Source organism: Crocodylus siamensis, chromosome 4, assembly GCF_052110815.1.
Source record: "Crocodylus siamensis isolate JL-2025a chromosome 4, ASM5211081v1, whole genome shotgun sequence".
Classification (NCBI taxonomy): domain Eukaryota; kingdom Metazoa; phylum Chordata; order Crocodylia; family Crocodylidae; genus Crocodylus; species Crocodylus siamensis.
In genome coordinates, this window is record NC_143398.1 from 155,619,681 (window position 1) to 155,635,620 (window position 15,940).

Below are 15,940 nucleotides of genomic sequence, written 5' to 3' on the forward strand. Positions count from 1 at the left end.
GAGCTTTTGCTCACAAAAGCTCCTGCATCTCTGATTTAGCCTATAAGCTGCGCGTCTACTTTGCCTTCTTCCCGACTTCAAATCAACATGGCTAACTACCCTCTCTGCAGATAAATAAGCTGAGATGGACTGAATCCTCCTGGCTCCCTATAAAAATCCTCACACCCAGAGCATTAATGGCCTAACTGCCACATGCTGTCCTCATATTTGGCAGGGAAGAGGGGCTTAGACTTCAAGGGATGAACTTTTCCATGTGCCCACCACTAATGTGCTGGGCCCAGGCTAGCACCTGTTCAGGTTTGCATCACAATGCAATGTGCTGGTATTGTAACCCAGCAAGAGATGCCCGGGGTAGGTGGCACTGCTATGCTACTAAAATCAGTTGGAAATTGCAGGAATAAAGATTCCAGTATTTGGTGCTATACAAGAGCAGTGACCTGCCATAGCTCTGAGCAACACTTACATTCAGCAGGCTCCAGAACAAGTGTCTTTTCTTCAAACCTCACTTCCTGAATTATTTAGAGCAGATCAGGTATCTCAGTACATGGCCATATGACAATGTGGTACAACCGTGTTGCTGATACTGTGATGATTTGTATTCAAATTATTTGTTCTGTTAATAATGGCTCAGCCACGTAATTAGTCACATGAAGGCCAAGGCATTAGAAAAATTAAAATCCCCATTGTCCCTTTATGTACAATTCTCCTAGTGCTGGTCAAAAAAGTTTCATACACTCCTGCCAATGGGGCTGGTAGGGAAGGTTCAAGATTATAGGTCTAAAGGAGATATGGATTATTGCCAGATCTAAGACAGCAGGGTGTCCAAAATGCAATTGGAATAGAGAGGTCTTCTTTCTTTCTCTGCTTGAGCGGGTTCCTTTCTTCAGGTTTGAAGCACACTTGAGTAGCAGAGAGTGAAGGAAGCCCACTCCTCACTTAGGCTGTTCTGTATTTGTCTTGGTGTCCTGGAGCTGTCAGCTTGAAGAAGAGAGGTTAAGCCCCCTGACTTTGTGCCCCAGAACCAGACCACCTGTCACAGGGGCTTGAGAGCCAACAGGCAACCTGGCCAAGCCTGCAAGAGCTGAAGTCAAGCAGGAACCTCTGGCCAGCCATAGGCAGCTGAAGAGAGAACAAATAGCATTTGAAGCCAGAGCCTGGATGGAGGGGCCCAGTGGTCCATATAAAGTCACTGAGGTGGCTCAGTACCATCAATCCAGCCCCCCAGTTTTGCACCCTAGAACCAGGCCTCCTCATTAGGTGGGCTTAAGAGCCTCTCACAGCTCAAGTCATGCTAGGGACAAACAGATGGATTAGCCAAGCCAATACCTCTGGCAAATGGCTGGGAAGAGCCTAGAAATCAGTCTTAGGCTAGCAGGCCCCCAGCCCAGGCCCTGGCTCAGCACAGACTGGGGAGAATCAAAGCCCTCCCTGCCCAAGCCTATACTTGACACAGCCTCAGGGGAAAGTCTTCTTAAGAAAACAAAAATTGCAAAGGGTGGATCACAGACCTAGCTAGAGTTGGGAGCAGAGGTCAAACCCAGGGTGGAAGGGAGGGACATCCTGGCTACCAGGGCATCAAGTGAAATTTTCTCTGGTGTGCTTCTCAGCCAGCATTATCCACAGGAAAGAAATCTGGCTAAACATTAAAAAAGAGGGGGGAAAAAAAAGAGAGCTTGAGCTGGAGAAAGGCCTAACACACAGCCCCAGCTAAAGCCAGGGCTCAAATCCAGGAGCTTGCAGTCAGAAAGCCAGCAACCTAGCTGTTGAGCCACTGGGGGGAGTGCTTGCCTTGCTTCCTCCTCGGCCAGTGTTGACTGGAGAAGGAACTTGGCTAAGAAAAACCCCCAAATCCTGCCAGGGCAAAAGCCTGCCACGCAGCCCCCACTAGAGCCATGTGGCTCAACAGCTGGCTTGGAGGCAGCTGTTAACATTCACAGTTAAGAGGCCACCAAGCCAGCTGATGAGCCACTGGGGCAACTGAAGCGTAGCTTGATGCTTGGCTGGTGTTGGAAACAGAAAAGGAATTAGGCTAAGAATTTAAAAGAAAAGCCACCGGCTGGGCACAGCACCCCCCCCACTCCAATTCCTCCAGTGTCATAGAGCCTCCAGGCTCTGTCAGCTGAACCACAGCCCACATGGCAGAGCTTGGCCATCCTTCCAAGCCCCACAACGCCAAGCCTGTATCTCTAGCTGGCTACAAGCAGGCAAAGAGAGCCTTGAAAACACAGCCTCCTGGTAATGGGCCCATAGCCCAGGTGATGGGCTACCCAGGAGGAGGGATGTGGAGGAGGCAGGGAAAGACCCTTGCCACAGCCCATAGTCAGCATAGCCTGTGTGGAAGGAATTTTTTTAAGTCTGCTGGTACCAGAGCCCAGAAGTGCCACATGGTCCCAGACAGAGCAGAGCTTCAACCCAGGGCCTTGAGGTCAGGAAGCAGGGATCCTAGCTGTTAAGCCATTCTGGGAACCTTCTTCTGACCTGCTCCTAGGCTAGCTGGTGTTGGATGCAGAGAAGGAATCTGGCTAAAAATAAAAAGCAAAAGAAATGGCCAGGGCACAGGCCTGTCATATAGTCCCAGCCAGAACCAGTCTGAGAATCTGCAACCTTGTGGTTATGAGGCTGACAAATCAGGCACGGGATCACCAAGGAAGCCCTTGTGTGGCTTGCTCCTCAGCCAGTGTTGACTGTGAAAAAGGAATTAAGCTAAAAAAAATTGAAAAAAGAAAAAGCCACAGCCAGGGCACAGTTCCCTCTCTGTTCCTCTTCTCTCTGTGTCAAGAGACCCAAGGAGCTGAGCCAGTACATCTGTCTGGCCACAAGAGGCCAAAGCAGCCTCAGAAATCATGGCCTTCCTCTAGCACAGGGCTTTTCAACCTTTTTAAAGGAGTGTACCTCGTCTGGTGGTGCCAATCCTGGTCCCCTGGCGGCCAGTTGATGAGCAGAGGGGAGTGGCACTTGGGTGGAAGTGGCGCACAGCAGCGGCAGGAGAAGCAGGGGTACCCCTGCTTCTCCATATTACCACCATGTACCCCCTGGGGCCTTCCCAAGTACCCCCAGGATACATGTACCCCTGGTTGACAACCCTTTCTCTAGCAGACTCACGGCATAAGCCCTGAGCCACCTGCAGCCCATAGTTACCATTTTTATAAAAAGAACCAAATAAAACACTTACTGGGACTGGTCAGGAAGAGTCCCTTCATGCAGCCTTGAAGTCAGAAAGAGAGCTAATATGTTTTTAGGATACTAAGCTAGCACCTATTGCCTTCTTCCATTCCACCCCTATTAGATGAGCAGGTTGACAGGGACCCACCCACATATATTCATGGTACCAGACAGCAGGATCATCCTCCTCTCTATTGGTGATGCAGCCTCTCCAGGTGCAGAGTAGACCCAACTTCTTGGCATCTCTCAGTTGTGGGGACTGTATTTGAGTAGTGAGTGCCTGTTGATTTGCGCTTGCAGCTCTACATGACCTGTTTTGCTTTACATGGGGCTCGTGTCACTGATTGATGACTGTACCAGGAGTTACAGCAAGAGTCAGCCCTTTGTGAACAGATGAGAAGCTAGCAGAGGGAGTTGGCGACAGAAGCAGTAGTTCATGTGTGTATTTGTTTGTGGGGTTTTTTTGCTTTTTTAAAAGGGATTGGCGGATGCGAAAGTACTGTCCCTCAGGGAGTATAGGAGGAATAAATAGATTCTGGATTAGCAGTAATTACTTGCATGGGGTGTACTATGTTTGTGTTCTGCCCAAGGAACGAGGACAACTTTTGCATGGTGTACAACTCAATGACAAGCTTATAATCATAAAAACGTAGGCACAGAGGAAACAAATAGGTGCTTCCTTCCTCTGCAGGAAGAATTCCCCAGCTACCACCACTCCTTTCTTCCCTCCCTGATAAGAGTAGTTTTAGAACCCTCATCCCTAGGGCCCTGCACTCAGGTCCAGCTCCTTTGTTTGCTGGCTCATCTCCTCCATCTTTTTTCCTGCTGCTCCATTGCAGAACACCTGAAAGTGGTTACTGACTTTGACCAGTGCCCCACAGGTTCCAGGGACTCTTTTTTTAGCATTTCTCTTCTCTCTCTCCTATATCTGTACCAACCAAAATGACCAAGGGCATGGAGCAGCTGCTATACCAGGAGAGCTTAAAAAGGCTACTGAAAACTAAAATGCTGAGTCCTCTCATTTAGGCTTTTCAATCTTAATGCCAAAATTAGACAAAGGAAAAAAACCCAAAGTGCCAAGCCAGGAAGCAGCTGGCTACCCTCACTGCTCAGGGACAGAAGCTAACCTCAGCCTTGGCAGGCTAGCAGGGAGAGGTTGCATTTGGGGGCCCTGCTGTCCCTTCCCTGCCCAAAGGAAACACCCATAGAGCAGTCATTTGATGCCCAGGCAGCACCTCTACAGTCTCCCCAAAGGGAAAAATGCAGACACCCTTTCTTTGCTTCAATCTCTGGAATGACACAGAGCCCAAAATAGGCAAGGAACAAGAGGAACTTGGTACCACCAATTTTTGCCCACTTAAGATACAGAATGACTGATCAGAAATCAACATGAGACAATGGCAATAGAAAAGCTGGGGCCTTAGCACAGACCAGGACAGGCAACTGCTGCAGCTTTTGGGAAAGATGAGGGGAAGGCTGCAGTTGGCAAGGGACAGGGATTAGGAGAAGAATATTGCCTAATCCAAGTTAGTTTATCAGTTTATGTTCAAGGGATTCCTCATGTGCCTATATACCAACCAGCAGCCCTAAGGAAGAAGGCTAGAAGGAAAATGAAGAAATATTACCTAGGCCAAGAATGGGGGAGATGGCCTAAGGAGGGTTGCTCTGGGCCCCCAAGCTCCATATACAATAGCCCAATGGAAATAGATCATGACCCTTCTAGTGCCACAAATCTAGCACAACAGACAGCCTTCTTAGAATAGCTAGGCAGATCAGACCAGCAGCTCTGGCTGGCAGAAGCCCCCTGCAAAGGGACTTGTACTACATAGGCTAGTGGTGCTCAGTTTTGTTCCCGTGAGCCAGGTGGGGCAGGATCCGGCCCTGCATCACCCTGTGCACCTCAACTAGTATGCAGGGCCACTGCCCATGGGGATCTCCACAAACCCACTGGGATGACCTGCAGGCCAAATGATCCAGAACTGGGGGCTGGATCTGGCCCACAAGCTAAGGCTTGGTCACCCTTGGCACAGGCAGTTAAGACCCTTCCTTAACTTGGCAGCCCCCATAGGTATTTAGCACTATTTGTGCATGTCACCTCCACCTCAAACTGTAGTAAATGGAAAGTCTGGGAGGCTAAGTCCACACCCAACCAGAACCCATGTGTGCACCCAGGAACAAATAATGAGAAGGGAAAAGGAGCATGCTCATAGGTTCAGTGCAAGAGAGCTGGAAGGGGATCTGAAGAGACCACTCTGTCAGCACTCCCCAGCCCACAGGAACTACCCAGAGACACGAGGCAACACGGGAGCAAAATAGCCTCCCACAATCACAGAGTTGAAAGAGCTGGAACAAGGTCTGCAACCAGGTAGATATGCACCAGGGTCCTTCTCTCCCACAAAGGGGCAAACGACAGGATGCTCCAGTTGGCCATTTCCAGAGAAACATATTCAAGCCACTAGCAAGATACCCCAGCCACAAAGCAGGGGGAGGGCAAATCAGCATGGGCCCAAGGCTGTTACCCAGTGACTAGGTAGCCAGCAGGGGTATGGACTCCTGGACATTTGGACCAGTATCAGAAGTCAGAGAGGAGTGGGGAAGGGAAGAGACACTTGCTCCAAACCACCCAGCCCTTATATTCTAACACTTACTTTAGGACAGGCCAGGAATGATATAAATGTAAAAAGATAGCTCCAGTTTCTATATTGTGTCCTTCATGGTTGTAGCTGGAGGAGGCCTGCTACAATTGTATTGCTCTCAGCTTTTCTGCACCTGCCTCTTCCAACATATAGCTGCCATGTGCTCCCCAGAAGCAGCTCCCTTTCTGAAGCTGCTCCGTATGCATGTGTGTCCATATCCCACATGGTCTTCTGCCTCCAGAGGCAGAACAAATAAGATGTAGGCCACTATGCCTGGAACCCACCCTGCCATTACTGAAAGGGCAAAGACTGGGACTGGGGCCAACAGGCCTAGGTTAAGAAAACCAAGATCAACTGAGGTGAGCAAAGGTCACAATTCCTCACCCTGACTCCCACTGGGACTTTGCAAGCAGGAACTGTTGAGCTGTGTGTCTAATCCAAGTTAGACCAACACTGCAGGACAAGGATGAACCCTACTGTAAAGAAGCAGCCTGCCACGTCCCCTCTACTTTTCAGAGTAGGCTGGGCACAGCCACAGGTGTTTATGGGCTCCAGAAAGCCTCCATAGCGCACAGCCCCAGAGATAGCTCAGGCTATGACTTTTCCCTGGAGAAGAGTATCCTGGCTGCAGGAAGGTAATGATAACAGCATCACCAGCTGGTAGGGGGATAAAACACCCTTTTAATTTCACCCTGAGAAAGGAGGCAGCAGGACTCTCCCTTCTGGAGCAAGTCCCATCCCCAGCATCAAGTCTTCTAGAGAAGATACTCTGCAAAATCCACCACTGGCACATTACTGAGGCAGGTGGATTCTTTCCACGCAAGAAAACCAAACCAGATCCCTTCTTTTAGCTACCCCCTCCAAAAGAGGGGCGCAGTACAGCCTATATCATGGTAGGAAAGGAGAGATCAAATAGCAGCTGTTCCCTTTGTGGCTTGGTGGCAGGAAATCTGCAGTCAGGTCTATTGCCACATAGGGACTGAGCTAAGCCAAGCACAATATGATACCGTACCACCTAAAACAATGGTTCTCGAACTGTTTCATGGAACCCTTGGGTTCTACGACAGGTCAGAGGTTCTGCAAAAAGACTGGGGGTAAATGGCAGAGCAGGACAGGAGGTGGTGCATTACTACTGCTGGGCCAGGCCACCTGGCTCTGCATCTGGTCTTGAGGATAGGGGAAGAGGTTCTGCAGCAGCAGTAGTGATATGAAAGCGTTCTGTTGCTTTAGGAAGTTTGAAAACCATGGAACTAACAGGGATAAGTGACCCAGCAGAAGCATTTGAATCAAAGGCAACATGGGGCAGGGCAAAAAGGAGGGAATGAAGTAAGAGAGGGGAAAAAGAATGAGCCTCTTAAAACAGAGTTGGCAGAAGAAAACAACAGGAAGGAGTGATCTGCCAAGGGCCCCAAATAAGGACGGGATTTCCTCTGGCTCCATAGGTCTTTATTAGAATGGGGCTGCAGCCCACAAACCCATCCCTAACCCTGGGTCAGTCTGTTCCCACCAATCCGAGAAGCCACCTCTGGCTTCTTAGGGCAGTTTGGCTGTTATACTTGTTTTTCGTTTCCAGAAAGATGAGGCCACACAAAACATATCCTCAGCCACAAAAACCAGGAACTCTACAAAATCAGCTCTAGTTGCTCCTGCATCTTCTCCCACATGCGAAGAGAAAAACATCTTTCAGGACAGCCCTGTAGGAAAGGCCTGAGTAAATATACAGCCCTGTAGGTCAAGAACAAATACAAGGTGAGCGATCTCACCATCAGTGCCTCACAGCCCTACAGACAGTACGAGTTGTGTACAGTAGCCACCTTTCTGGTTCAAGGAAAGCCAACCCACTCCTGTCCCCACTGCCACCTTCTCTTAGCTGCAATCAGAAGTTCCCCTGGGATACCATCTATCTAGAGCTCTACTCAATCCCAGGCCTTACAAAAAAATAAGGCTTGTAAGATTCTATTGCAAGTTTGATGAAAAATTCACATTTGGTCCTAGAGTTGGACTGATTGATGGGGGTTGGTGTCATCTGGCAATGGTTAAAAGAGGGGGAGTAATGCTACTTTAACTGGACAGGTAGAGTCTAAGGCAGGGAGCAGGACTTGTGTGTTCTGGTCTCAACTCATCTACTGGCTGCTGTGACCCAACATAGGTCCCTGATCACTTGATGCTGTATTAGCTTGTGTTCATAAACCTTCTGTGGCCTTAGCTGAAGCTGCCCATTCTTTAGTTCTCCTTTAAAAACCTGCCGCCTCTCCTGCCCTCCCCTGGCTTTTGATGCTATTTCTCACTCTGAGCTCTGAGTTAACTCTTCCCAGATCAGAAAAGCATGCACAAGATTAGAAAATGCACATCAGTGAACCAGCATCCTCAAGACAGGACTAGTTCATGCTGCTTGGGTGGGGGATGACTGTGCCCACAGTGAACAATGAGAGCAGTGCCCAAGAGACCAAGCTGCAGTGTTTAGGGAAAGGAGGTGGAGGGGAGGGGGGGAGGGGGAAAAAACAAACAAACCACCAGACAGCTTGTGTTTCACTCAACTCAAAGTTTAATTTGTACAGTGAACATCTGTGACAAGTTCTGCCCTTACCCCACAATATGGCCAGTGGGGTTAGTTACTGTTACTGTTCCAGCTACACACCAGACTTCATTTCACCTTGCAGTTTTCAAAATACATTATTGTAAACATACAGTAAGAATCAACACACAGTTTGGGTGAATTACCATGGAGCTGCCCACCCACAATGCCATGGCACTGCCAGGAACTCTGCCCGTCGTGACCTGCACTCCACTTGACAATGTCATAAGTTAGACACACCCCCATCTACCAGTTCCCCCACCTCAATCTAGGCTTTCCTTTAAGTGCTCAATCAGACACCTTTCTCAAGCCATTTTGAAGAAACCTGCGCTTAATGGTATCTTCTTCCCCTGTGATTGCCAGCTGTAATTGATTCCAGTTATTGTTTAGAGACTACTTATACACACATACATATACACGACATAGAGAGTACCTATTGTGGTGGATCACACCAGACAGACACTACACATCACTACTCCCGAGGCTACTTCCACGACAGAATGCAAGCAAGTATTCACACCCTACAAAGGAAAAGGCAACCACTGACCTGAGGGATCTTACTGAAACTTTACATACATGGAAACCATTTTAATGGGTTTTAATCTTACACAGCTTAAGCGATGCGTGGGGGAGGACAACATGAATTCCTATGCACAAGAGAAAGCAGTTGGCCAAGAAGCCCAGAACACCACTATAACACAACATGCTAAAAACATTTCTAAACTCTTTGGTGCTATTGCCCATATGCGTTAAACACTTTAAGTGTCAACTACACAAAATTTGCACAGAAAACTTCAGCATGCTGTGGTACTCACAGTGTCTGCATGCTCCCATAGACTCAATAAAAAAGCCTAGCCCCAGAGAGTCAGCACTAGAGAGCAGGAGCATTTGGAAACCAAGACATACTAAATGCTAAGAATTTTCTACCTCAGGTTTCAAGATTGCTAAGCATAGAAATGCTGACAGAAGTAACGTGGCCTCAACACAAGCAGAATGTAGACCACTGCCTCTGAGACTCTCAGAGGACAGCAGTGTCAGGTTGAACACCACAGAAATACCATTATCTGCATATACGCAGGTGATGAATGGGTAGAAACCAGTTAGTGGCTGCAGTTCTAGTAAGAGCCAAAACATTCACACTATTTTGCCCCACTGATATTATTTTGGTGTCCTTAACCTGTTCCACCTATACCATGTACACAGCCAATCTAACACACAACCTCTGTGCTGACCAGTGTGAAGGAATGCAAGATCGAGGCTTTGTTCTCTAGGTCAGCTGGAGCAGGGAGTACTGTAGCAGAAGAACATTCTCTCCTGTCTAGGAATGCCCTAAGGGCCCTGCCAAGTTCCTGTTCTATCAAACAACACTGATAACGCTCTGAGAGGAAGATCACTGGAACACCACATCCAGAGGATGTCTCCAGGAACAGGCCCTGCGCACTAAAGGCAGAGGGACTGTTGGGTCCTATGGGAGTTAAGCAAGCACCCTTCTTCACTCAGACAGACCATCTTGTCCTGGCACCACTGGACATCACACTGCCTTGATTAAAACAAGGTGCAGTGGAGACCCAGGGTCTTAGAGGACCCACCTGCACGTGGAACGATCAGCCTATGATGAACAAATTGTAGGCCAAGTCTTAACGCCCAAATGGAAAATAAAAAATAATTATCTCTTTTCTCCTCTAATAGCATGAGGCTTGAGTAAGGGGATAGACTAAACAGAGAAATGCAGATGAAAGACAGGTTACCTATCAGCTGGGAGAGGGAGCCTGCTTCGCCACCTTATTTTCTTAAGCTAGCAGATCACACAGCATAAAGGATCAGAAGAGACCACTACTCCCAATACAAAAGGAGACAATCAAATTAACACACATTAAAAAAAAAAGACAACAAACAAAACACACACACACACACCTTGGAATGAACAAACAAACAAGACTCCCATGCGCATGGAATGGAGGGGTGAATTCTGGGATACATAATGCCTGGCTCACCCCAAAGATCCCTCTGTGCACGAATGGCTTTCATTTGGTTAAATCAGAGGTTACAAGGACAGATAAAAGCGTCTCCATTTTTCTCCTGTTCATCTGTTTCTAGTGCAACAGGTTGCATTTTCCCCTGCAGAAGCCAGCTGTGCAGCTAAGTACTATACAATATCATAAATACACAATACATCAACTCCAAACATTTCCTATGCAACATCTCTTACTGTAAACACATTCAACAACACACTGTTTGCTTAGAACAGAGAGAAGAGACTGTGAACCAGTGTCAATTACACTCAACATAGAGCGTGATGTGACAGCTCTCCACTCCTCCTCTGAAGTATTGCAATCTGCCGTGGTAAGTCGTTTTTAGAGGCAGTATGTTATTGTAAGGAAGCTATGCGCAACACAGATGCTGGGGATAGGAACTAACTAAAAATCACAAACAGACATCCAAGTAGCTCAAGCCTGGGGAAACGACTAGTCGTCAAACTTTCCTTCACGGATGATGTCAAAGGAGAAAGGGAGAAACTTGAATCCTGTACCAGAGTAAAACTTGTTCTGGAATTCAACCCTGCAAAAAAAAGAGAGAGACAAAGAACAACTGACAGTTGGTTTTACAGTCCCAAAAGGAAAAGCAGAAAATTAACTAGGACATCATTAAACGTGTTTGCATATTGGGGCTAATGGGTCAAGTAAGAATTCTATCAGATATCAGTGACTTGGACTCAGCTCAACTGTTGCAAGCAAAACATGCTCTACTCAGGTTTTTATTATGTTTCCCATGTCAGACAGGAAATTTTAAGAAAACAAACAAATAAACAAACCAAAAACCTGCTTTAGAAGAGGATAACCTTTCCCTCCCAAAAACTTTACAGTGGACAACAAAACAGGGAGAGGCCCGTTACAATGGGGTGTCAGGAAGAAATATTTATGCAGTAGCAATAGATATCTGTCTTAAGGATACTACTACTCTAAAGCGATCCCATTTTACAGTTGTATCACACATATGCATCATGTCACCTGGTGCTGGGACTTCCTCCATCAGCACCCCATGTTTATTTGTTCAAGCATATTTTATTTGCTCCCAATTAGCTGCTTCTGGAGACCTACAGATCTGTTCATTGTCACAAGCCAAACACTGACTTAGTTTATTAGGGGAAAGCAAACAGAAAAGCCAAGTCTGAAGGGAATGCCCTAGAGAGCTGCCAAACACGGAAAGAAAAAAGCATGATTCATAATAAAAACAAGCATACTGTTTTCACTGCACCCTATGAGAAATATTTTCCATTCTTCTTGTCCACTGGAACTATTGCTATGGGGAGTCAAGTGACCACAGCTCTAGGAGAGCAATTTTTCAGCATTCAACTTTGAGGATGTTTTGCACAAATATTTGCTTTTAATGGGGTGGGGTGGAAAGGAGAGGGGTCTCATACTTGCCTACAACTTAACAATGACAGAGCTCACAAAGCGATTGGTATCTGAGCAAACAAATTCAACTCTTCCGACTGAGATGAGAAACAAAAAAAAAAATCTTTCAGGTAAACAGTATTTAGCTAACAGAGTCTCATGCAATCAGTGCAGATTTCCCTTGCAAAGGAATCCCTCCGATGAGCAGAATTTTCCCACATAGGAGGAGAGTGGCTTTGCCAAGGCCCTCCTGTTTTTCAGGAATCATGACCACCACCATAAGTATCCTGTGACTAACTGTTCTGTAAGCAAGGGAAAAATCAAAGGGAAGAGAGAGGGAGAGGGATGGGCACTGAGTCATACTGCATTCAGCTGAAATGGCAACCTTAATTACTCAACTGCCCTGGGCATGACATCTGCAAGCTGCTACTGGGCTTGTACAAATCAAGAGCGTTGGCCTCAACTTAGATACTAAGGGCCTAAAGAAGAGCTGCTGCAGAACTTGTTAAAATTGTTAAACTAGTCTCCATGCATTTAGAACTCTATAATTTAATGAAGAGTTGAGAAACATAGAAGGAACTTCACATTTGCTCCAAGAATATCTGCAGCACAAATGCATTCTTTGCAGTGCCTGACATGAGAGCTGCACCCAGGACTGCTGGCTGTCACATGCACCTGCTTTACTAGTAAGTTTTGGCCAACATCTCTACAGAGGAATTTACTTAAAAGGCAACAGTGTTGCTCTGCTAAACACAGACTTAAGGGCTTTTAAAGGGCCCTTCCTTCCCCCACCCCAGCCCCTCTTCATTCAAAGGCCCTTTTCAATTGTCAGGTGGAAAGCAGAGGCAGGGGCTTCCCAACAAGACCTCCAAGGTGCTGCATGGTAGCATGCAAAGCTCCCGTCCCCACTGGGAAGCACCTGAGACACTAAGCCAGGATGCCCATAACTGAGACCTAAACAGCAGTGCCTCACTCTGCATATGGGTTCCTAAATCAAACCGCAGCTGCCTAACCTGTCAGTTCAGAAACCTAACTTTGGGTCTACCCTTGAAAGAGCAATTTTCTGTGCCCCTATGAGTGGAACGCAAGTGCTAGGGGCTGGAGGAGGTAGGAAAGCAGCTCCTGCCTGTACTAAGGTTCTGTGCATCACAGATACTAGGCTTGCCACATAATCAATCAGCCATGCTTTAGATTCAGCATGGGAGACCACGCTTTTGGCACTGATGAGGAACAGAAATGCCCTCTCAATGCAGTCATGTACTTGCTGTTATGGTCACACCTGCTGAACCCCACGGCTTATGACCTTTTACAAAGTATAAAATAAATAAATAAATAAATAATTCCTGAAGCGTGGGTGGGTAGCTGAGCTTCACTACGCCCACCTCTGCTCACTGGATTCCAAGCACGACCTGGCTAGAGCACACCCACGCCTCTCGGAAAGTAATACTCCCCCTCTAGCTGCGGAATGCCACGGCCTCTGCCAGGGCAGATGGTGTCTGCCCATTGCTCGTCCACAGCTTACCTCTCAGTTTACAGCAGGGAACAGCTGGCCACAAAGCAGTGCATAATTACTCCTTTTTATTTGTTTTACCCGCCATTTGCGGTTTGCCACATTTGTTGTACTCCAAGCCTACTTGGACGCCACCAAACAGAACCATAAGCCTTGAGATCCTGAGACTCTGAAGCAGTTTCTGGCCAGAGAACCTAAAGTACTGCTTTACAGTCAAAAGGGCTACCTTTCTGCCCTCCAAGCTAAGCAAAGGCACATTCTAAGAACATTCGTGAATCAATGGTAGACCGCTCAGATTACAGAATGGGAAAGAAATGTCTCTTTCCATATGGTAGATGCCTGCAGTTCAGGACATAAAGGAAGTTATGAACTCAGAAACATGAAAAAGCCAATGCAATTTTTTGCAACAGCAGCTGAACTGATACAATTTTGTATCAGCTGAAGGGACTTCTAGGCCCAGACCAGTAGCATGGGCATAATCATGCTCTCAAGCCAAAGGGAGATGGCTCTGGGACTCGAGCATGAAAGTGAATTAGAATTAGCACAGCCTTATTACTTTACTTTCAAAGACCATTCTATAAGATTTTGGAATATATTTAAAAGGAAAAAGGTACGAAGATCAGCAATTTGGCAATCAGTTAACTGAGGGGGTGTAGAGTACATCAGTTGCCGCATAGGGTTATTTACTTACAAGTCAGGGTCAGAATGGACTTGGAAAAAAAATCATGTTCAACTGATGAAGCCAAGCAGCTCCACTGGAACTTTGGCAAGTCTGAGCTCCATCAGCACAACTGCTCTCCTCCTGTACCCTATACTTGAACCGCCAACCCTACATGTAGGTCTTCAGAGCTAGTATTTCACCACACCCTACTACAAAGCAAATACCAAACCTAGCCTTCGGTGACCCAGCTGCTCTTTCTGTATTACACATGCTCTTATCCATCCGTTCCACCTCCTGCCTGGCCCCAGAATCCAAGCAGTACTCCTGACACTATCATAAGGAGATTACACGTATCCCTTCCAGCTGGAACATTAGCATCCTTCAACAATTTTCTGGCAGACCAGCTGGATGGGTGGTCTCTGTCCCAACTCAGCCCTAAATACCTGCCTCTAAGACCGCTGCTCCCAGGAAGGAAGCTCAGATCCAATGCCATTTTATAGACTCCGGGTTCATGGCTGGTGTTTGGCTACAGATTCCTCATTAGGCAAACCCAATGCTTGTGACAGGAACCCAGAGCCATGTTCGATCCAAAAGGTGTATTAACAAATAGCATATTCAAAAGGTAAAGGATATTAAGCAGTCAGATCACTAGCTAAAGGGAAATAAGCTACAAGGAAATCAACTTGAGTATGTGATAGACTAAGCAGCCAGCCACCTGCCAGCAAAGATCTGTTAGAACTAGGGGCATCACTATGTAGCAACATTATATTGTTGCCAGTTTCAAGGCTGTGTTTTAAGGGAGATCTATAGTAAAAAACAAAACCACTGGAGGAACATCTGTGTGTTCTCAGAAGAGTGAAAACTCCTTTTCAGCTGGGAGCAGTGCACAAAGCCCTTTAAAGATTTTGTTTCTCTCACCAGTAAGACGTATGCTAAACTACTTCTCTTGAGTGCTGAGACACCCACTCATACCTTTTGCATTCCAGACAGGTGACTCCTCCCCTACGGCAATGAGATTTTAAACAAAGCTCTCCCAGAACTACTTCTCCCAAGATAGCTATATTTGATCCTATTCACTGTAGAAGGAGGCATTCACCTACCATTGGCAATGTACTGAATTTGTGTTTAGACTAAAGAGGAATGTTAGCAGTATATTATTTGAAGAACGTTTATGAGGACTACACTGCAATAATAACATGCCAAATGACACTTTAAGCACAGCACTTGAGAACATACAGGTTTGAGCATGTGTATTTAGGGAAAAAATTACTTTGTTCCAGAATCATGCCTTTGTAGCTTCCCTGAAAATACTCCGCAGTTGTTCTTCACAGCGGCTGTGCTATGGCATTACTGTAAGGCTCAACAAGTCCCTTGCGTTTCTTTCACCTTGCCTGCCATTGCAGTAGTGCACCATCTTATGTCAGGTGTTTCCATAAACTTAGCTTCAGGGAAGGCTGCTCTGTTGGCCAGCAATAAGCACATGTTATCAGCTACTTGCTTTAGAGGATATGGCTTGTAAAGGGCCCCAGGTAAAATTCATGCAAAGGTAGGAATGCTACAATAGAGGAGAGCACTTTGCCTCCTTTACTTCAATTCATACTTAGAATAACTTTCAAAATGGTATCAGGTTTTTATTATTTAGAAGGAAATAAAATGGTTAGAGAGTATCAACAACCTCCTATTTTTTTAAAAAACTTTTTACAAGTGTCTGTATGCTGCAGCTTAGAGAGGAGGTTTAGAAAGTTTAACTGTTTCTATCTAACATCTGCCCAGCATGAGGACCACATAAAAGTTGAGATGCTGTCCACTCACAGCAGGGAAAATTTAGGTTGGAGATTAGTAGGATGAACTTTGACGACGGGGTGGTCAAGCTCTAGAACAGCTTACCTAGAGAAACTGTAGAATCTCCATTCCTGGAAGTTTTCAAGAGCAAATTAGACAGACACTTGGCTGAGCTGGTTTAGTCAGAGATGATCCTGCCCTAAGCATAGGGGCTGGACT

The 15,940-nt window shown here is 46.6% G+C and overlaps 1 protein-coding gene across 10 annotated transcripts in view; it reads right to left on the reverse strand.

Annotated features, from left to right (window-relative positions):
- Positions 1–8,320: 8,320 nt before the first annotated feature.
- ATP6V0A1 (ATPase H+ transporting V0 subunit a1) overlaps positions 8,321–15,940 on the reverse strand; it is a 57,184-nt gene continuing 49,564 nt past the window's right edge. For all 10 annotated transcript variants that reach the window (XM_090044348.1, XM_090044352.1, XM_090044349.1 and 7 more), the window contains one exon: positions 8,321–10,932. In XM_090044348.1, coding sequence (XP_089900474.1) covers positions 10,839–10,932 — 94 coding nt within the window. In that variant the 3' untranslated portion in view covers positions 8,321–10,838. The remainder of the gene's footprint in view (positions 10,933–15,940) is intronic.